At 31.8% G+C, this 22526-nt stretch overlaps 1 protein-coding gene across 7 annotated transcripts in view; it reads left to right on the forward strand.

The window, feature by feature from the left end:
- Positions 1–22526, forward strand: part of FANCL (FA complementation group L) — an 83943-nt gene that overhangs the window by 33433 nt on the left and 27984 nt on the right. For 3 of the 7 annotated variants that reach the window (XM_015112413.3, XM_077958687.1, XM_077958689.1), the window contains 2 exons: positions 6186–6282; positions 11560–11643. The exons of 1 other annotated variant lie outside the window; for it this stretch is intronic. In XM_015112413.3, the coding sequence (XP_014967899.3) occupies positions 6186–6282; positions 11560–11643 (181 nt within the window). The remainder of the gene's footprint in view (positions 1–6185; positions 6283–11559; positions 11644–22526) is intronic. 3 more of the 7 variants (XM_001115119.5, XM_028832470.2, XM_077958688.1) reach the window with 1 other exon arrangement.

The raw sequence follows: 22526 nt of genomic DNA on the forward strand, positions 1-22526 counted from the left end.
TTAAATGGTTCTAGTAGAAATGTGCTGATACTTTTGTCCTTTTTAGACAACATATATTATTTATCATTTAGAGTGAGTACCATTCAACTAGTTGAACTTTTCAAGTTTGTCTTGGGAAAGAGCTGAGTTTTATTAAATCTGATGTGCAGACTGGGAGATTGTCAACATATATCGTTAGGTTTTTGATTAAGCCCACTATCTTAGAAGCTGATTAATGGTGATATTTTGTATAATTGTTAATGCACTTTGAAGATTTATAACATATTGGGGAAATGGAGATTTCTTGTTCATACTAAATTCATTCCAGTAATTATACCAGAGCTTTAATTCTGGCTTATCTGCTGTGTGATCTTGGGCAAACTTAATCTCTTTAAGTCACATTTTTTCATTTTTTAAAGGAAGCTAATAATGCCTAATAATAAAGATTTCAAAGAGGCATGTTATGTGACTCATACAGTTCCTAGTGTAAAGTAGGTGTATCAGGTTGTTGAGATACTAGTTCAACTAACAGTGTCAGATTGTGTCTGAGTTTTATAGTACTTAATTAGTGTTATGACTTAATTACAACCAATAATGATAATTTTGGTTGTGTAAAACCTTAGAGCATAGACATTAAACTGAAAACCTTTATAAATAGGATGATTTTTCTTCATACATAAATCCATGTCATTGAATAACTGCAAATTATCTAGTAGTAAAAAGAAATCATGTTTTTATAGGTTGGTAATATGTTTACAGTATTTAATTAAAACAGTTTGCATTCAGCTATTGTTTAAAACTTACACATGATTCACTAAACGTGAACCAGTCTGACAACATCTTCTACATTTTCATGTATACATGGAACATGGTATACTGACACATACATAGAAATATAAAACTTTCATATTATTAAAAAGTTTATTATGTGCTTGGCAAGCTAAAACTTACATGAAAAGGAGCAATATGAGTTTGGAGAAATTTGAAGTATTTTGGGCTACAAATAATTTAGGAGTGTTCTTAGAGAAAATGAATGTTGGGATAAGCTTTGAAGGAATATACAGAGCCTTTAAAGGGAAGGAATGGTGAAGGCAAGGTTGTAGCAATAGAAATGTGCAATTTATTTTTTGACTTTGGAGTATATCAGTTGCTCACGTAAGGGGATTAACATATTAGGGCTAATCTGAGGGGTCTTCACTGCTAGGCTAATGATTCTCTATGTGCAGGTGGTAGGGACTCATTGAATATGTTTGAGCAAGGGATTGATATGATTAAACAGGTATTTAGGAAGATTAATCTAGACACAGAAGGCAGAATGGATTCGTGTACAGAGAGGAAGTAAAGACACCCATTAGGAAGATTGTTTCTAGTAATCTAGATATGAAGTAGTTAATGCTTAAACTTGAGAGTGGCAATAAAAATGGAAACTTGGATGCTTTATTAAAACACAGAGGTCTTCGGTCTGTCTTTTGAAGCAGTCTGCCTGTTGATGTTAATACTACTTAAATGCATCTAGTTGACTAAAGAAAATAAAAGCTAAATAACTTAAACTCTTGGTCAATATTAGTATTTTAAGAGCTATAAAACACACTTCTTCTGCTTTGTTATACTTGATAACATTCAGCTATTAACAGGACAACAACAAAACATCACTGAAGCTTTATTATTAACAAATATTTTAAATGTTTAAAAAGCTATTTTATAAAGTATAGCAAATGATAAATACAAAGTGGAGTGCCAAAAGTAAAATATTTTATTTCTTTAGATTTTATACTTCAGTTTTATATTTTCTTTGTCAATTTTAGAATATGCTTAACTTAGTGATAATATCTAAACTCCTTCTAAATACAAATCTTAATTCTTATTTTGTGGGCTTTTTGCTAGCATTTTATTTAAAAGTTTGAGCTTTCCACTGGATAGTTTCCTAAATCATTATTTGAATGATTTATATTTTATTTAAATGAATAAAAGTTATTTATTCCCTGTTGTCTAAAGTGAGATGTCCAACTTAAAATAGACTGAAAAAACATTTAGTGACATGGTCTCTCTCTTTTACCAAAGAGTGCAGTGATGCCATCCTAGCTCAGTGCAACCTCAAACTTTTGGGATCAAGCAATCCTTCTGCCTCAGCCTCCTGAATAGCTGGAACTACAGGTGCATGCCACCATGACGAGTTAGTTTAAAAAAATTTTTTTGTAAAGATGAGGTCTTGCCGTGTTGCCCAGGCTGGTCTTGAACTCTTGGGTTCGAGTGATCCTCCCCTCAGCTTCCCAAAGTGCTGGGATTATAGGCATGAGTCACTGTGCCCGACATGAAATAGATTTTCTTAGACAAACTGATTTGATATCACTTGTAAGAGTTTGTCACTTTTTTTTCCTTTAAGATCTCATCCATACACCAAACACCAAGATACTTTTTTCTGTCATAAATTGATATAAATAGTCTCTATTAGTTATATCATATGCTAGGCTGCTATTAACAAAGAGAAATGTAAATCCTCAGTAGTTGAAACAAGGTAGAATTTTATTCATCTCTCATGTAACAATTCAGAGGTAGGCAGATGGTCAAGAGTGGGTTGGTGCCTTCGTTCCACAAGGACATTCAAGAATCCAGGTTTTGTTTTGTTTCTCAACCATCCGTTGTGACTGCATTGTTCAGTAGCCACGTGCATCTATTGACATTTACATTTAAGTTAACTTAAATAAAATAAAAAAACCCACTAGCCACATTTTAAGTCCGTTATAGACACGTGGCTGGTGGCTACCATTTTAAACAGTGCAGATACCTCATACCTCCATCATCACAGAGTGTTTTGTTGGTTAGTGCTTTATAGAGTGTTGTTCCTGTCCTCATGATCTTTGCTAGCTCGTATTGGCCTGTCCAAGTTCTAGTCTAAGGGAAAGGGGAATAAGAGGAGGGAAGAGAGGATAGCATAGTTCTGTTATAAATGATCCCCCAAAAGCTCACATCACTTGTGCTTGTAGTCCACTGGCCAAAATGTAGTTATATGCCAACACCTCCCTGCAAGGGCAGCTAGGACAAGTCACTAGCTGGGTGAAGTGGATCCTGCTAAAACTTGGTTTTGTTGGTAGTTGGTTGGGGGTAGGGATCCTGTTACCAAACTGGAGAAGTTGAGTTAAATATTAGAGGGCAATTGACAATCAAGGTCACATATACTCCATCTATTAATAATCACAGCAAGGTTTCTTTCCATCCCCCAAACAAAGTGACCAAGAAGCACGCTGAGTAAAATGTACTTTGATTTTAAATGGCCATGCTGATATTAACCTGGAATTATAAATGTTTTTTACTGCTTTATTTAAATTACGTCTTAAAGTGTAACAAAATCTACCTCATGGCCAATGTGGCTTACAGGCCATATTTTTGAGTGTGACACTTTTTCTGTAATGTATTACCTCTCTGACTTACATTGTGGGATGATGATAATTTTATGTTATGTGATTACAAAGAACTTAAGAGCTTTTATTTCTGTGTTATTTTATAGATGTTAAAAAATGATTTTAAACATTGTGAAGGTGAGCAACAATGTGAAGTACAGAAAGTAGTAGGTGGTGGTTTAGTTTTTTCTTCCACCCATCTTAAACATGCATGCCTTCTCTCTCCCTCTGTATGTGTTCATCATGGTTATGAACTATTTAAGGCTTGTAATGAAAAACAGTCTCCCATATCATTTTCTATCCCCAGTCTTATTCTTTGAGACAAATACTTTGAAATATTCATATTTACAACTTCCATGTTTCAAAATAATCTGCCTACATGCAATATTTCTTTATTTTTTAGGAATTATGAACTGATTACTATAATGAAAAAGAATTTAGCTAATGTATTATTTCTTCTTTCCTACTTTTTTTTTTAATTTTTCCATAGCTTTACTGTTTCTTAAACCTCTTTCACATCCATTCAATTAAAGATGGTGTCTCTTGACTTTCAAATTAGCAATTACAGATTTTATTGTTTCTAATTTTCCATTCTGGTATCTTTCCCATTTCTATTTCCCAATTTTTGTCAGTTCTTCATTTTAAATTGCAGTAGTCAAATATATTTACATTAGTCTCTATAACTATAATTAAGTCTTTTAGCTTTGTGTATTCCTGGATTCTAAAAATCGTAACTAGTAACAGTTTAATTTTTTACTACTACATAAATATTTTTAACTGAAAAGTTAGTGGCAGAGTAATTACAATTTTTTTAACGCAGTTTTATTATTGATAATTTGGTTTAAAATTTCTTCTTCCCCCTTTTATCATGCACTTAAAAATTCCTGTAATTTCTGCCAGTATGTCAGTCATACTGTCTATCCTGAACACTGCATTTTTGCAAGCTGTTTCTGCCTGGAGTCCTTGTTCTCTCCCTTCTTTTCTGTTTTGTCAGCCAGTGCTCTTTTAACTACTCTACATTTTCCTAAAAGTTGTTGAAAATTTGCTTTAATTAATACTATTCCTTTTTTTTTTTGTAACTGTAGTTTATACCTTTTAAATATTAATTTTTTTAAGTGATTAATTTTTTAGGAAGTAGAGAATATAAATGCATGTGCTTAACATCTTGAATCTGAAGTGTAGAAGTTTTAAGAGTCTGATGATATATCTGAACTTTAGAGACATATGGTAAAACATGTGATAAAGACTCATGCTAATTTTTTTTGTAGGTGAAGTGTTTACAGATACAGCTGAAAGAAAATATACTCATTGTTATTTTAATGTGTATAAAACACTTTCTAGAATAGTTTTACTTTTGTTTTCTAAGACCCAGACTTTTTACAGATTAGGATAAAATTTCCATTCTGTTATTGAAGATAGATGTCTTCAGATTTAGATATATTTTTGTTGCAGTGTTTCAAAACTTCATTGTGCATTTCTTGAAATTAGCCCATTTTATCATCATATAGTACCTGGTCAGTATCTAAATGGCATATAGTGATATTAAAAAATATATTTCCTAAGTTAGGAGGCTTATATTCTGAACGCCTATGGGTCTTAGTATCAGCCTGGGTGATAAGTTTTGCAATGCTCCTAGACTGCTTTTTATCTTTTTTTTTTTTTTTTTTTTTTGAGATGGAGTTTCACTCTTGTTGCCCAGGCTGGAGTGCAATGGCGCAATCTGGACTCACCACAACCTCCACCTCCCGGGTTCAAGCGATTCTCCTTCCTCAGCCTCCCTAGTAGCTAGGATTATAGGTCTGTGCCACCACGCTGGCTAGTTTTGTATTTTTAGTAGAGACGGGGTTTCTTTTTGTTGGTCAGGCTGGTCTCGATCTCCCGATCTCAGGTAATCTGCCCACCTCGGCCTCCCAAAGTGCTGGGATTATAGGCATGAACCACTGCGCCCGGTTGGCTACTTTTTATCTTTACAAGAAAATAGTATTGTAAAAATGTCAAAAATATCCATATACCCAGTTCACTAGTAAATATACTGCTAAATTTGAACCGTTTTGGCAGTAGTTTATGCTACTCGGGACGATATTTTTACGGAATGATATATTTCAAAGGGTATTGGTTTCCATTGTAGAAAATTCATGCATTTAGAGTAACTTAAAGCCAAAACAGTTGTGCTTGTGCTATATGTTTAGAATATTAGTCATCTTGAATACATGCATAGGTTAAGTGTCAGAAGCTATATATCGTGCAAAAAGAAAATTTATTTTTAGGAGACCAGGCTGTACCTGTGCTTATACAGGATTTTCCTTAGAGGATCAATTTGAGTATATGAACAAATATCAGCTAGATTTTTGTATGGTAACATTATTGATAATATAGGAGAAATTCATTGAGGAGAAAAACAAAGGAAGCATAAAAGTCTCATACTGTATGAAACTACAGAAATGGATCAAAGAGTTTGACAGGAAGTTTAATGTGTACATAAGTAGAGGCTGACAGGAACATGCTGTGTGTGCCAAAGGTTCCAGTGATGGAAAACTGAAACATAGTGCTCACTGACCACAGCATGAGTCTTGACACACATTGTAAATAATCCAGAGATATATGACTGCATTAAGTGCTAGGCTGGTGTATGAACGGCAGTAAATCTATAGCAGCAGAAAGGGTTGGCATGCAGAAATTCTTCTGATTAATTTTTATAATGGATAAATAGGAATATAGCAAATATTTTCATTTCAAATTCTGCCTTCTCCAGTTCCCCTCTCCAGCTCTCCCCGGTGTGATCATTTTTTATTCTCCTCTACTCACCAGACTTGTGTATGTGGATACCTGCTTCAGTACCATCAAGTTAAAAGCAGAAGATGCTTCTGGTAGAGAGCATTTAATAACTCTCAAGTTGAAGGCAAAGGTATGTGCCTTGTTAAACTGTTATTGTGATCAGGAAATACTTTGTGAAATGAACTCTGTGAATGCTCTCAATGTAAAGAAGTGCTAGTTGCATCTAAAAATACATATATCATGCTTTAAAACATTGATTTTGGAAAGCCTCAAAGAATTTATTCACCACGTTTCCAAAAGCCTAGACAGTTTCATGTCATATTTTAGTCCAAATTTGATCAAAATATAGACTTTATGACAAATATTACAAATACAATTTTATAGCCTCAGAGTACCATGATGTTAATTTTGTAACATCCTGTGTAGAAGACAGTGGACACTTCCACTATCCCAAGTTGTACTGAGAAAATCTTTTGCATTCAACTGTTAGTATAAATTTCTTTTGTAGTTCTTATTCTTACCTATGATTCCCACTCCCTAACACAGACAACATATATGCATACTTTTTTATAGTTTGTTTGCTTTGGCTGGGTTTTTTTGACTTAAGTATTTTAAGAATTTGCAGAGGTTATGCCTCTGTTTATAGATCCCTTATAGGATAGTGATATATAATCACATATTTTATTGGCACAAAACATGGTTGTTTCATCTTTATTTTTTAGTTCTAAATTGTGAATTTGGACAAATAAGTAAAATAAACAAGTTCAGCATGTTGATCATTTACTTAGTAATCACTGGGGAAACATGAGAATTTGAAGAAAACCAGGACGTCCAACTTTTTTTTTTTATTGTTCCTAGGAATCATCAGTCAGCTCTTTCAGAAGATTGTAGTGATGAAAAAAGATCAATTGTGTTTGTCCTTTTTAAAAATGTGTCTGGCATTTAAGCTTTCCACAAGAGAAAATTAATATATAAAGCTGTACTGGATGACACAGAAAAGTTGATATCTTATAATGGTTCTATAACAGACAGGTTGAGAAATAACTAATTATCTCTTTCACACACAGAATGGGTAGGTCTAATTTTAAGTTCCATATGTGATAAGTCTTGGAGAAAATTAGTGGGATGGAAATCTTGTTATTTGTAAAATAAGTTAGATAATTATTTTTATTAAATTGAAAAGATTTTTATTTTCTTTTTTAGTTTGTAAAGGTATGCTTTTTTTTTTTTTAAGAGAAATTTGCCTTTATCCTTCCGAAGGGTCACATGTTGCCAGTGGCAAGGGTTCTGTCATTTCCTTCAAAGCTCTATTTGTTTATATTTTGTACCTTAATAAAATTAGCCATTTTTCTATGAAGACCAAAACTAAAGATTTTAAATACATCCTGTCCTCATTTTTACAAGCTCTTCTACTTCCTAAGAAGATGATGCTGTAAATTTATGCTGCCTTTAACTATACCTACAAGATTATTAATCCAAGTTGATGACATTTAGTTCATTTATTGGTAGTATGCAGAGTGAAGATGTGACAATTTAATGTGGTCCATTTTGTCTGCTTTTTTCTATACTTTTTCAAGGTAGATAAGATGATGCTTTTAGTATTTCTCTGGAGAATATTTTCCAGGGTCAGTTTTGCAACATCTGTAGTTATGAAACACTTTTATGGATACTCTGGCAAAAGAGAAGAGAAAGCTTTATTTAAGCTGGGAAGGAATTTGGCAAAAAAAAAAAAAAAATCCGTTTTAGAAAAACAAAAAAAAGCATGTAACTGAATCTTATGTTGGTATGATTTATTTGAATTTTATTTCTCAATGTAGTTTAGCTTTATATGTATACCACAGTTGTCTTTGAGATGTGACAATTTTTTTTTTTTTTTTTTTTTTTTTAGGAAAAAAATGTTAGTTCTAGATTGTGAATTTGGACAAATAAGTAGAATAAACAAGTTCAGCATATTAATCATTTACCTAGTAATCACTGCGGAAATTTGAAGAAAACCAGGATGTCTTTTTCTCTTTAGGAAAAAGGTATAGGTATATATAAAACTACCACCAACTAATTGTCAAAATTTTTACTTTCAAAAGTAATGTACAACAACAAAAGCTCCACATATAGGAATATTAACTGAAAAATATTTTAGGAAAAAAAAATTTTAGGAAAAAAGAAAAAAAGAAATTGGGCCTGGGATTGTTAGTCAACTACGTTAATAGCTGAAACGTTAACTGTCTATTAAGAGTATATGATGCAAAATCTTAATCCAAACTAAGTTTTAAGTGGAATGCTGATTTTTTTTATTAATAACATACCTCAAAGCAGACTTTTTTCATAAATACACAAACCTTTATTTCTATTACTTGATTTTTTTAATATACAGTAAATAAATGCATTTGTTTTATTTATTCTGGAATACATACTCTCCCAATTCTACCACTTCCCCTCACCATCTCCAAGAAACTCACAAAGAAAACAAATACACATTTTGACTAGATGTCCTTTATTAAAAATATATATGTAAATAAAAAATAAGTAGAAGTAAACCAGATAAATTTTGTGGTTTTTATAGGTATATTTTTATGCACTACTTACAGTGCATTCTGTACTGAATTACCTTTGCTTTACAAAAGAAGTAGCCCAGGGCTTCCTCAGCTTTGGTCAAGATCACTACTACTTGAAAAACAAATTACAAATATGTGTCAGAGGGTGGGCACTCCGTCTCTGCTATAATTTGTATGTATTCACTTGGGGGTCAGCCTTACTGCTTAGGTAGTCCAATCGTAGAACAGACTTGGTTACAGTTTGTCTTAGAATATATTAATACTATAGAGTCTGAAAAATATTGTGTATGATAAAAATATATACTTATTATGTAATCATTGTATTTTTTTAGTTATTGATTTGATTTTCTGCAAATGAGATTTAGAGAACTATGTTTTACTTGAAAATAATTAAATACTATATTTATTTTTCAGTTAATACTCCTGTATATGGAGCTTTTGTTGTTGTAAATTACTTCTGGAAGTAAAAGTTTTGACAATTAGTTGCCAGTGGTTTTGTATATACCTATACAACTTACTATTGAAAAGTATCTTAATTTTGATCAAGTTACTTTGTTATATTGTAGTCCATCTACATTGTAGTTAATACTATTATAATTCAGAAGCTATTCTGAAAATGAATATCTAGTATGCTAGTTTATATTTTAATATTTATGATAAATCATCCAGACTTATATAATGTTCTTTTTAAGTTCTGTACTGTTATGTGAAGTTTGTTATATAAACAAAATTGATTTTGCGCATGAATGTAATTAACACATGTAACAAGTATTCATTTAACTCAGATATGAAGTAAAGCCACTTGCATGAAGATCAGTCTAATTTATTATATACATATTGTATTACAAATATAAAAATATATTTGAAAGATGTCATTATCTCAGAAACTACATACTGCACTCATTTATATATGTAGAATCATATATTTACTCTAACTTGCTTTTTTGTTTAACTATTTGTGGATCTCTTTCCATGTCAGTACACTGATACCATTTACTATTCTGAATCCTACTTGAAGGTAGTATCTTACTCTTTTAGCATAATGAGCTGTGTATGTACTTAATGGGGCCACAAATACTTTACTTTGTGTATCTACTCCAAATACAGTAAACATTTCATTAATTTCTCTATCTAGATTGATGAATCATTTAAGTTAGAGAGTTGATATTGTTCATTGTCAGCATCACCAAGATAAATAGCAGCAACTCAAACTGAACTGAATTTTCCATTTTTGACCCATAGAGGTTTCAAGTGAACATTATTATTTTTAAAGAATTCTGACATTTTAGAGGGAAAAGAGATTTTGTACACTTTAAGTTTTGTCATTTTTACATGTCAAACAGCCAGAGAAATTAAATGACTTGTTCAAGATCGTACAAGTTAATTAACAGAGGTGGAACCAAAGAAAGCTGAGGTCTTTGTCTACATTTACTTTGAGATAATCACGATTTTTAAATATGGTGTACAAATTGTTTCTCCAGTGATTACAGCAATGATACTCTGAAGTATATCATCTGATGTTTTTAATTGTCTGAAATAGAACTTCCTCTTTTAATTTCAGCATGATCTTTTTTTCTTTCTTTTTTTTTTCCCCAGAAGTAGATCACTGGAATATTTTTATATGATTTCTTATATATTTGCCTTTGTGTTTAGTTCTACATAGCCAGATACCATTAGTCAGAGTGTATATTGATAGTCTTTTTAGCCAACTGATCATTGTAGCTAAATGTTTGAAAGTGTTGATTTCAAGTGTTTGTTAAATACTATAGTGATTTTTTTGTTCCCTTTTGCTTACCCAGCAGAGTACTGAAAAATAAGAGGCTGAAAAAAGTGAAAGCCTAAAACTTGTTTTAAATATTTTGTCAAATGAAAGTTTTCCTAAAATTAATTTTCTTTCAGTGCATTTTAGCTTTTTAATGGAAAGAAATGGGTATTTTTAATTACATGTGACTTTGAATAATCAGAATTGGATTATAGAGAAATCATTAAGTATGATTCTCTAATAAGGAAACTGATTTTAAGAAATTTTACCTTTTGCCTTTGTTAACTTAAAAACTTGGTTTGTCCTCATGACTGCCACTTTTGTATGACTAGTTGAAGAAATAATTTTGTATTTACCAATCTTTCAAAGGTTTTTCTTGCTAGAAAGTATGTTTTATTTTTCCTTAATAAGCCAGAAGATATTTTATCTTCTTGCTAAAATTAATATCTTTAATGTAGAAAACAGTTTTTTACATTGACAGCTGTATGTATTCATTTTTGTGTGTTTCTTAATTCCTTTAACTGATACTGCCTATTTAAATAGTGACTGATGCTATTTGAAATTAAATTTAGGACTAGGAGAAAAGTAAATACCAACTAATTTAACCTCTTATTTTAAAGATAAACAGAGATCCAGTTTAGTTCATTCCTCAAATCATAACTTCAGTGGCTGACCCAACACTGACTTAATTCATTACCTTTTACTCAACACTGATTGCTTTGGCAATTCCAAATCACCAAAGTTGCACCTCCATAGGTTGACTATAAATAAGCTCTTAACATCACTATGAAAGTGGAGCAAAAATAATTATATGTAATACATTTGCAGTTACAATAATATGTTTTCCCCTAATATACCTGGTTTTTCTTTTCCCTTTCCGTTCCCCTTCCCCTTCCTTCTTCTCCTTTCCTTTTCCTTTTCCTTTTCTTGATCTCCTGACCTTATGATCCACCCGCCTCAGCCTCCCAAAGTGCTGAGATTACAGGTGTGAACCACTGCGCCCAGCCCCTAATGTATCTAGTTTTTCTAAAATACCTCATGTGATATTAACACGCAGAAGCAAAAATGGTCTAATTTTATGCTTTTTAAATAGTATCCTGCAGAATCACCAGATTGTTTTGTGGATTTTCCTGTTCCATTTTCTGCTTCCTGGACACCTCAGGTAAATTCTCCTCAGGTAAATTCTTAAATTTGTTTTAAGTAATTAAAAAGTACAGTTGTCCCAGATTATCCATGGGGGATTGTTTCTTGGACCCTGTGTAAATACCAAAATCCATGGATACCCAAGATATGAAATGAGACTTTGTTTATAGCCTGTGCACAATCTTCTGTATACTTTTAAGTTATCTCTAGATTATAATACCTAATACAATGCATATGCCATGTAAGTAGTTATTATACTGTATTTTTAAATAGTTTTATTGTTATTTATTTATTTTTGAATATTTTCTATCTGCAGTTGGTTGAATCTGCAGATGTGGAATCTGTGGGTAGGGCCAACTGTAACTCTTTTTACTCAGGTAGTCTTTATAGGTTATGAAGTAATCTTTTTTTTTTTTTCCAGTTTTCCTTACGCATTTATTTATAAACACACCTTCTATAATGCTTCTTTTATATTTCCTTACAGTTAATGTCCATTTTCTTTCTCCCTCTCTACACGCACACACACACCCACTCACACCCACACCCACGCATACACACACACACACACACACACCATCCAGCCTGTATTTATGCTTCATTTTCAGTAAACATGCAGAAGCACTTTTGACAGACATTTTCCTTTAAATTTAAATTCTAAAGAACTCTGTAGAAAGCAGTGAATGGTAACTGAAAAGTTGAGTGAAATTTTTCATATTGCTAAAACTTGTAACATTGATTACATATCAGAGAATCCTTTTCAGAGGAGAATGAATTGTGACTGAAAACATAAACCTTGCCATTTCGACTCCATTTTTATTGTTTTAAAGTATTTGTCCTTAGTTCATCTTTGAACTCGGATTATATTCTCTTATTTTGTGCTTTAGAACATTCAATATTTTGTGTAAAGAATACAGAAGATTCTCCTGCTTCTGTCAGTTGAATTTCACAGTACATTGATGATATTAGCAAGATAATGTTTTATAGAAGTGCATTGTAAACTATAACATATAGATATAAGGAGGTATGATTATCAGTAGTACTATCACCATTTCATGTGTATGATTTTTAAGGATGTGGCACAGTGTGATTAGTTAGGACATAGTTCTTCTTTCACCAAGTAAATTGTGGCAGTTGATAATAAAAATGTTCTCTCCGATAAAAATGGAGAGAACATTTTTATTCTTAGACAAAGAGAAAAAACATTTCTAGTGACATTTTACAAATATTCTGTAAATAGAGGCTACTCATTTTGGCTATAAAATTTTGGTTAGATTTAAGTAGAAAATTATGCTTGTATTTTAAAATATAAATACATGAGTAAAGTAAATAAATAAGAAATTAGTAAAAAATAAAAAGCCTAACAGGATTTAAATAGTCTTGTCAAGGCCAAAATGCCATTTTAATTATATATTGTATTTATTCAAAAATTATTTTTCTCATATTCTTTTTTTTGTTTTTTTTTTTTGAAGTCCCAATCTCCCCACAATGGAAGTGGAGAAAACATAGCAAAATAGAGAAGAGAGAGCCTGTAATTTGCTTTTGGTGTTTTGATGTATACAATAAGTAAGATACTATGTTGATTTTTTTTCTATTAAAGAATTGGAATTATGCATACATTTTATAGTGTTCTTTTTTTATTTAAAAAAATTTTTCATTAAACCCATGTCTCTTTTTTTAAAATATACATTTTCTATTGGCTCTGGAATTTTAATCTTGATGTTTTAAGTGAGATCATGAGAAAATATAGCTAGGTTGTGTTACTCTTTCCAGGTGTTATTTCTAAATTATACTTTAATATTTATCACAATTCCAAGGTTGAAAAATACACCGTTTATGAGTTTCTTTGTGTTTTAGATGTACATAATTCGAGAAGTTTCCCCAGGCATTTTTCTGTGGAAAAGTTTGCAATGCCATAAAAAGATTGTTTAGTACTTACTTTATTTTGCTATTTAACAAAATTAGTTGGTGGCTCTCTACTAGACTGGAAAATCTTTGAAGGCAGTTTATTTTAAGTTTTATATCCACATGCTCAGTGCCTTATTCATATAAACATGGAATAAATATTATATTAGTAATATTAATTCAAATTTAAATTTAAATTTCAGGTTTAATTGGGTTATACAAGTTTTCTGTTTTGTAGTAACTCTAAGAAAATGTAGAATTAGTAGTAATGAGTGTTATAAAATCTTTATTTGTGGAATATACTGAAATTCTTAGCGAAGTACAGATAAATTATGGAACCTTTTATCACAACTCAGATTTGACAAATGTTAATATTTTGTCATATTGGTTCAGATATATCTATATTTCTCTTTCTCTTAAAAATAAAATGTTTTAAGAATAGCTAAGACCTGACCCCCTTTTCTGTCCCTCCTTCCCGTCTTTCTTTTCTTTGCTTCTCTCCCTTTAGTAACTGTTTACCCAAAATTGGGTTTAAGAAAAAAAAAAAAACAAAACAAAACAAAAATAAAGATCTTCCAAGTTTAAAGTTTAAACATATATTTTGATACTAATTCTTTGTTAGTTATATGGGATATAAATATCTCTGTGGCATGTCTTTTAATTTGGTATATATTTTGTCATACAGAGTTTAACTTTCAGTCTGGTCACATCCTTCTCTTGTGGTTTCTGTTGTGTTTCAAATAAGAATCTTTCATATATTTTTCTGAAAAAATATTCTGCTATAGTTCAGAAAGTTATTTTTAATATTTAAGTATTTAAGTATGAGATAGCGCCTATTTTCTATATGCTTATACATTTTGAGTGTGTCTTCTTCATTTATGCGGGTTGGGGGCTGATTTCACAGTTTTTTTTACACATGCCATTAATATTTAGAAAGTTTAAAAAATATATCATTTACGTATAAGATTCTGGCTGTACATCATAAGGACTTTGGATGGTACCAGCAGTGTGAACTCTGAGTCTTTTAGACATGGTAAGAGTGTTGATAGTTTATGTTTTGAAAATAAGAAGAAATGTGAGACTTCTTTGTTATGTGTGATCCTTTTTAATTGGCTGACTCAAACAATTCTGCTTGTGGGAATTTTTTTTTTTATTTTTAATTTTTAAACAGTTGTCTCTCTTAAGCAATAAAAGTGTTACTGTTGTAGTTTAGTAGCAGAGTTAGATTTAAGAGATGGTAAATAGATTTCAGATAATTGATTTTTTAAAAATCCCTTTCTGCTTTTGTGTATTTCCTCTTTGGATTCAGTGTTTCTGAACTTTAAACTTGGAAGATCTTTATTTTTCTGTGGGTTTTTTTTTTTTTTTTTTGTAATATAATAGACATGGCTTTGTGGCATCCATATTAAAAATGGGTAATTTTCCTTATGGTCCCTGTCTTCCTGCTGGGTTGATAATGTTTTGATGTATTTTTCTTTTGCTCTGATGAGAGGTCTGCTGCTGCTGCTCTGACATATTCATTTGGATGAATAATTATAACTTGCACAATGTCAAGCTGAAGATGGTAGGGTTTTGTGCGTCATGACAAGCCTAGTAGCCAGTGCAGGTGTCTCACAGCATGATCAGCAACAGCCAGTGTATTCTGGCTCAGAGGAGACATTTAGAGTAGTAAGAAATCAGCACCAAGGGCAAGGCTGCTGCTACTATTGCTGCCATGATATGTGCCAAAGGAACACAAAGTGCTTCTCAAAGACAAGTGTCTAAGCACCTCTTTGTAGATATTTACTTTGTTTGCTCAGTTAATCTTTTACAGATTTTAGCATAGATGGTAAGAACATCTCATGATTTTATTCTACTTTCTAACATCACAAATGTTCCAAAATATATCTTTAATAATTGTTTTAGACTTTTACATACAGGTCACATGTGTAAATACTCTTGACTGAGACTATAGAATGCCCTACTGTCAGATTTTAAGTGCACTGATATTATGATTATAAAAAAATGAAATTCCTTTTGTCCAGATCACTGATCAAGCAAAAATGGATGTTAAAATTGCAATTTCACCTGAAAGTGTGCCACTAAATGCAGGCTTGGTGAAGTATTCTTGCCATGGGCAGTTGGAATCCTTAGGTTCGGTGTGGTGTAGTAAATAGTGGTCTTTATATTTTTATCATGGAAATCTTATATTCTTGGAATAATGCCATGGATGCAAGAAGAGCAAAACTAATGATAAAGCCTCTGGCTGATAATCTGATGGTGAATGAAGAATTTGTAATTAAAGGAAGCAGTCCTATTACATAGCAGGGAGCATGATCCATTAGTTAGAGCAGCATACTAGCAGTTGGGTATTCTAAGTTCTGTTTACAGTTCAGCCATTAATTTAATTGTATTAGTTCAGACAAGTCACATAACTGCCCTTTGCCTCAGTTCATATGTACTGTATATGGAAATGGTGAACCTTTTTTCTTTTATGGATATGTAAAGAAAAATAATCTGGTTTAAAACAAACGCAGTGTTGGGGCAAATCCCCCCAGTTTTTCACCCTAATGATCCTGTGGAAGTTCTTTTGACCAACTGGATTTTTTTTCTTTCCATTTTTTCTCTGCTGTTTTTGTTGGAGGACTTAACAATAGTAGTGGAATTTTATTCACTCTTAAATTGGTTAATTTCATATGCTTTTTCTTTCTTGGCAGTCTTACTGTTGCCACAGTGGTATGACTAAAAGGACATCAAAAGGATCAAAACAAAGAAAATTTATTATTGAGATTATGTGATATGGTAGAAAAAGTATCAGCATAGGAGTCATTTGACCTATAGACTTAGTCACCTATCAGCTGCCTTTCTTTTATTTTTCTTTCTTAATAGCTAATTATTTATTTAAAAAGTAGCCTGTATTGATTCTAGAAAAGAAGAGAAAGAGGGAAAATACAAGCAAGTAAAATTAAAATGTAAAGTTACCATCAATGCTTTTATTTAGGCAGTAGTATTGAGGTGTCATTGTATAATTGTTTTGAAACTATGCTTGTCACTTAACAAAGTTTCATTAAAAAATATCATTGATAATACTGTGCATTTGTTATTCCAAATAATTCTTAGAATTACTTGGGTTTTAGTTACAATTGGGTTTACGTTTATCCAGCAAATTAAGAATTAATATGGCCAAAGTCTAGAAAAACATTATGTCTACATTTACTTAGGTCCTTCAGTAAAGTAGCAATGATTTCCTAATCTACATGTTACATATTTTTGTTGAATTTTTTCTTAAGTTTTTAAAGATTTTTGTTATTTTTAATGTAGTCTTTTTAATTCTATTTTTTAGTTATCAGAATGTGGGCAAGCTATTAATTTTTTTAATGTTTTATTTTGATCAAATATGTGAACATAGCTTCAGGAGTTAAGTTTGCATGGTTTTTTTTGTTGTTGCTGTTTTTGCTTTCTTTTTAGAAAAAACAGCATAGCCTCCATCTCACCTGTTTCTCCAGGGGCAAACACTTTTGACTGTTAGCTGATTCTTTCAGTAGTTGTCATTACATGCTTTTGTATTTATACTACTTTTTGTTTTGGGCATTATCTATTAACTTCCACTGTAGATAATGAGGAGTTTGTTGTTTTCTCTCCCTACCCTCACTCCATCCTACCTTCCTGCGTTCCCCAAATAACTATATTGTAATTTGGATAGTAATATTCAGTGTTTACATTATAATGAAGATATTTGTATCCTATGTAGATATAAGTAATGTGGTTATTTATATCTAATGTAATGTAGTTAACTATGATTAATTTTCCTTTGTCATCCTGGTGTTTATCATTCCTAGAGGTAACTTTTTTTTAAAAACTTTTCCATTTCTTTAGTTTTCTAAGTTGTTATAACTCATTCAACCCCCATATACTAAAATACCAATGGTATTTCTAAGTAAATGTGTTTTATGGGCAGTGGGATGGATATGTGACTTTGAATTTTGCTTACTTGCCAGATTAAAGAAGATATTATATCGCTATAGTTTCAGTTGATTTCTAAGATTATAAAAATTGGTTTAAGCTTTGTAGAAGATTTGAGATCTGTGCATTGTGAGCACATGAGATACTTGTGGAATGGCAAAGCTCTCCCATGAATTTAAAGACCCAAAGAGACTAGTTATATGGAACAGGATTTTTTTAAATCAAACGCCTTCATTATGAGGTACATTAATTGATTTACTTGCTGATGTTAATAAATATGACTTTATTATAGACCTTCACAGTAGGCTTCATATCTGCTCAGCCACTGTAGCATAGTGTAAAGAGAATACAGAGTCTAAAAGTCTGGGTCACATTCTGGCTCTGTCTTTACCAGTGCATGACCTTGTGTAAATCACTTATTTATAAAAAGAGAGAAATAATATCTGTGTCATAGATTACATATGAGAACAAATTGAGGTGTTGTATATGAAAATCTTTTCGAATTGTAAAATGCTGTACAAATGTACACAGTGATGTAGGGAGTTAATGCAGTTTGTAAATTGGTGAACTCAATATAGTGAGAGCTACTGTGGGCAAAGAAGTGATCTCATGTGTAATGATATTTGTGTATACACACATACTTGTCTGACAACAGTTATTATCTATATATTGAATTACATATATGTTAAAGACTTTAAAGACAGCATTTTATTTATATGCAATAAACAAGGAGTTTTCTGTGTTCAAAAATGAAATAGGGATGATTAATGAAAAATCATGGTCAATCTCACCAGGCTACATGGATGTGAAAGGTGACTACATATACATTGTACTATAAATAACAGAGAAAAGAGACGTTGAGAGAAATACTGTTTGGTTTCACAGTTTTATTGGTTAATATATTGTGAGTACTTCGATGAACTTAATGCTTAATGTTACGGTTTGGAGTAACTCAGTAAAATATTCTTATATAGCAGGTGTCCTAAGTAAGAGAAAACATATGAGTATCAGTCTCCAAATGACTCCTTTAATGTTGTGATCTATATTTTAAAATACTTTTGGATAAAAATTATTTTAGGTAATATCAGTGAAGCAAATTTATTTTAATGTGAGTATAATTTATTAACATTCTTTCTCTCATATTTTGTTCCTGACAGGGACTCTGGTATATTGATACACTATGTCTATATCTATTTGAATTTTTTTTTAATAATCCTGGGGCTAATTTGGAATATATGGGTGTTTATATGCTTGTGCATGCATGTATGTGTGTATATGTTTTAAACCTTCATTTCTGAAAAACAGATGCCCATTGAAGAATAAAGATCTAATAGGTTGAAGACAGAAATGATAGATACTTCAGTGACAAAAAGTGTTAATTCAAATATGACTTCCTAGCAATGCTAATAAGTAGAGCTAGAAAATATTTCCCCCCATCTTGTTGTGCCAAGATAAAAGTTGAATATTAGAAGCCCAACCAATTTATTAGATAGCTACAGAGTTGGAAAATATTGGAGTTTGTAAATAGTAGAGACACTGAGACAGTATTAATTAATTAATTAATTAAATGATGTCCCTGTTAGCAGTTAGTTCCCTGGCTCTGGCTATGAGAATAACATTGGCAGCTAGCAGCAAACTGGTATTCTTTCTATTAGTTTTGAGCTTATCTGATGTAAAGGTTTTTATGATCATTTATTTTTTATTTCATTGATTTTACAATGATGAAAAATTAGATATAGCTAACTTTTTTCTTTAGGGATGGTAACACCCTTTTGGGTATAACCTAACTGGAACAAAAAGCTAGTCTTTTTTCTTTTTTTTCTCTGGTCCACTAATTGGCTTTTTTTTTTTTTTTTTGAATAGTTCACAATATAGTATGCTAAGGATAAGATTGAAAGTACCTACTTATTTTCAACATGTGCTTGAGGAACTTTCTTTCGCTTTTCAAAAGTGGAATTGCTACAGTTACTCTCTGATGACTACACATAAGGTGACTATGTTTTATTTGCTCCTGTGGGCAGATACCCTTTTCACATGAATGAAAAACACTTGCAAATGTTTTAAATGATCAGTGATCAGTTATAGTCAAAGTAACTTAAGTATAGAAGAGGTGATATGTTCTTTATGGATTGCTTGACGGGTAACAGTATTTGACCAAGCAAATTCAGTTACAGATAAACCTGTAGAAAGAGTTGAAAACATCAATGAAGCATGTAAGTAATTTCAAATGAACTGAATATTTAGATTTATCACATCTTTAAAGATACCTGATGGACATATTACAAGTAATACTAAAATTAAATTTCTTAAAAAGCTTTATTTCTTAATATTCTCTTATTCTATTTATACTTTTGGAATCGCCAAAGATAAATTAAAAAAAGGATTATTAGAATATTTATCTGCAAGTATTATAGGGAAGAATAAAAAAAATCAGAATTGAAAGCAACTGTTGCAAGTACCAGAAAATTATGCTATTAATTTAAGTGTCATCAGAGCACAAAAGATCACATTCTGGCACTGTGTGGAAATTATTAAAATACTGGAAATAATAGTACTTAAGATGAAGATATTATACTCTAAGATCTGGTTAAGTGACTGACATTATTACTTCACTTCAGGTATTATGAAAGTAACAAAATGCTTTTAAAGATAATAAGCATTACATTCTGAGATTGGCAGTGTTCATACTTTTCTGCTTAAGTGCTTTCCTTGCTTAACATAATTTAATAACAGTTATGGGGAAATAGCTAACATCTTAGTTCCCACATGTATCTTCCCCCCTTCTCCAATATATGCACATTTATATATCTATATATACATATAGAAGTAATACAGTTTTATTCTTTTTAAGTGTTGGGTGTATGAACTCTTCTGCATTCTTTGTCCTTACTGTGAGGAGTGTTACTATTTTGTGTTTTTTAAGTTCCTAACTGTTGAGAAAACTAACGAGAAGCTGTTAGTTTCTACACATCTACTGCTGTGTAGATCCGTTACTGTTCAGAAATCAGAACGACTGGTTTTTTCAATAGCTTTATTGAGATGTAATAGACATACAGTAAACTGAATGTATTTAAAGTGTATAGTTTGCTGAGTTTTGACAAATATCTACACCCATTAAATTGTCACCTCAATCAAGATAATAAGCACATCCATCATATCCTAGTCACCTCCTTCCCCATTGTTGTCCCTCCCTTTAGTCCTTCCCAACCTTCCCCCTGGGCCTCAGGCAAGTACTGATCTGCTTTATGCTACCATAGATTTGTTTGCAGTTTATAGAATCTTATATAATTCTGTGTACTTTTCTATACCAGTCTTTTTTTCCTTAGCATAATCACTTGGAGATTCAACCATGTTGTAGCATGTAATATAGTTCATTCTTTTTTTGCTGAGTATTGATGGATGTGCCACATATTGGCCATTCACCTTTTGATGGGCATATGGGTTGTTTTCAGAATTTGGCTAGTAAAATTTTCTCCAAATTGATCTGAAGATTCAATGCGGTCGCAATCAAAATCCCAACAGCTCTTTTTTCTTTTTTTTCTAATTTAAGACATTGACAAAATTATGGCTGGTTGCAATGGCTCACACCCATAATCCCAACACTTTAGGAGGCTGAGACTAGAGGATTGATTGAGCCTGACAGTTAGAGACCATCTGGGCAACATGGTGAAACCTCGTCTCTACAAAAAATACAAAAATCAGCTGGGTGTGGGGGCAACGCATCTGTACTCCCCCAGCTACTCAGGAGGCTGAGGTGGGAGGATCAGTTGAGCCCAGGAGCTCGAGGTTGCAGTGAGCTGTGATCATGCCAATGTACTCCAGCCTGTGTGACAGAGAGACCCTGTCTCAAAAACTAACAAACAAAAAACCAAAAAAACAAAATAAAAACAAAAACATCCTGAAATTAACAGAATTATTCCAAAATGTATGTGCAAAGGCTGCAAAGGTCTTATGGTAGTTAAAATAACTCTGAAAAAGAATAAAATGAGAAGACTAACACAACCTGATTTAAATACTTACAAATCTACTTTTTTTCGGGATAATTTGGTATTTTCATAAAGGTAGACAAGTAGATCACGAACAGAGAATTCAGAAATAGACCCATACATATACAAACAGCTGTTTTCAACGAAGGTACAAAGATAGTTTAGTGGAGGAAGGACAGTCTTTCAACACATGGTGCTGAGACAATTGGATATCTGTAAGTGAAAATGAACTCATTGATCCATATACAAAAATTAATTTATAATGAATTATAAACTTAATATAAAAACCTAAATATAAAGCTTCTAGAAGAAACACAGGAAAAAGCATTTGTAACTCTAGGCTAGGCACATATTTCTTGGTATCACACCAAATGCAAGGTCCGAAAAAGAACAAATTGATAAATTGGTCTTCAACAAAATTAAAAATTTCTGTTCTTGAAAGACACTCTTAAGAGAAATTAGAAGCTAGATTAGAAAATGTTTGCAAATCATATATCTGATGTATTTAGAATATATAAAGAACTCTCAAAGCTCAATAATAAAACTCAAAATGGACATTGTTTATGTACACACATTCTGTATTTTTCAAGGATAACACTTTCACTACAATTGAAGCTGTATATAAATTTATTTCATGTGAAAAAAGTTTTCAAAATACATTTACTAACTCTTAGAGAATTGAACTTACGTCAGTTGCTTGTCTATTTTTGCCTAGGAATCAGGTAATTCTTGCTTCCATCTTCACTTTCTTTGCAACAGTTTTTTTAAAAATTATTATACTTTTAAGTTTTAGGGTACATGTGCACAACGTGCAGGTTTGTTACATAGGTATACATGTGCCATGTTGGTTTGCTGCACCCATTAACTCGTCATTTGCATTAGGTATTTCTCCTAATACTATCCCTCCCCCATCCCCCAACCCCACGACAGGCCCTGGTATGTGATGTTTCCTGCCCTCTGTCCAAGTGTTCTCATTGTTCAAATTCCACCTGTGAGTGAGAACGTGTGGTGTTTGGTTTTCTGTTCTTGTGGTAGTTTGCTGAGAATGATAGTTTACAACTTCATCCATGTCCCTACAAAGGACATG

Source organism: Macaca mulatta, chromosome 13 (genome assembly GCF_049350105.2).
Source record: "Macaca mulatta isolate MMU2019108-1 chromosome 13, T2T-MMU8v2.0, whole genome shotgun sequence".
Lineage (NCBI taxonomy): Eukaryota > Metazoa > Chordata > Mammalia > Primates > Cercopithecidae > Macaca > Macaca mulatta.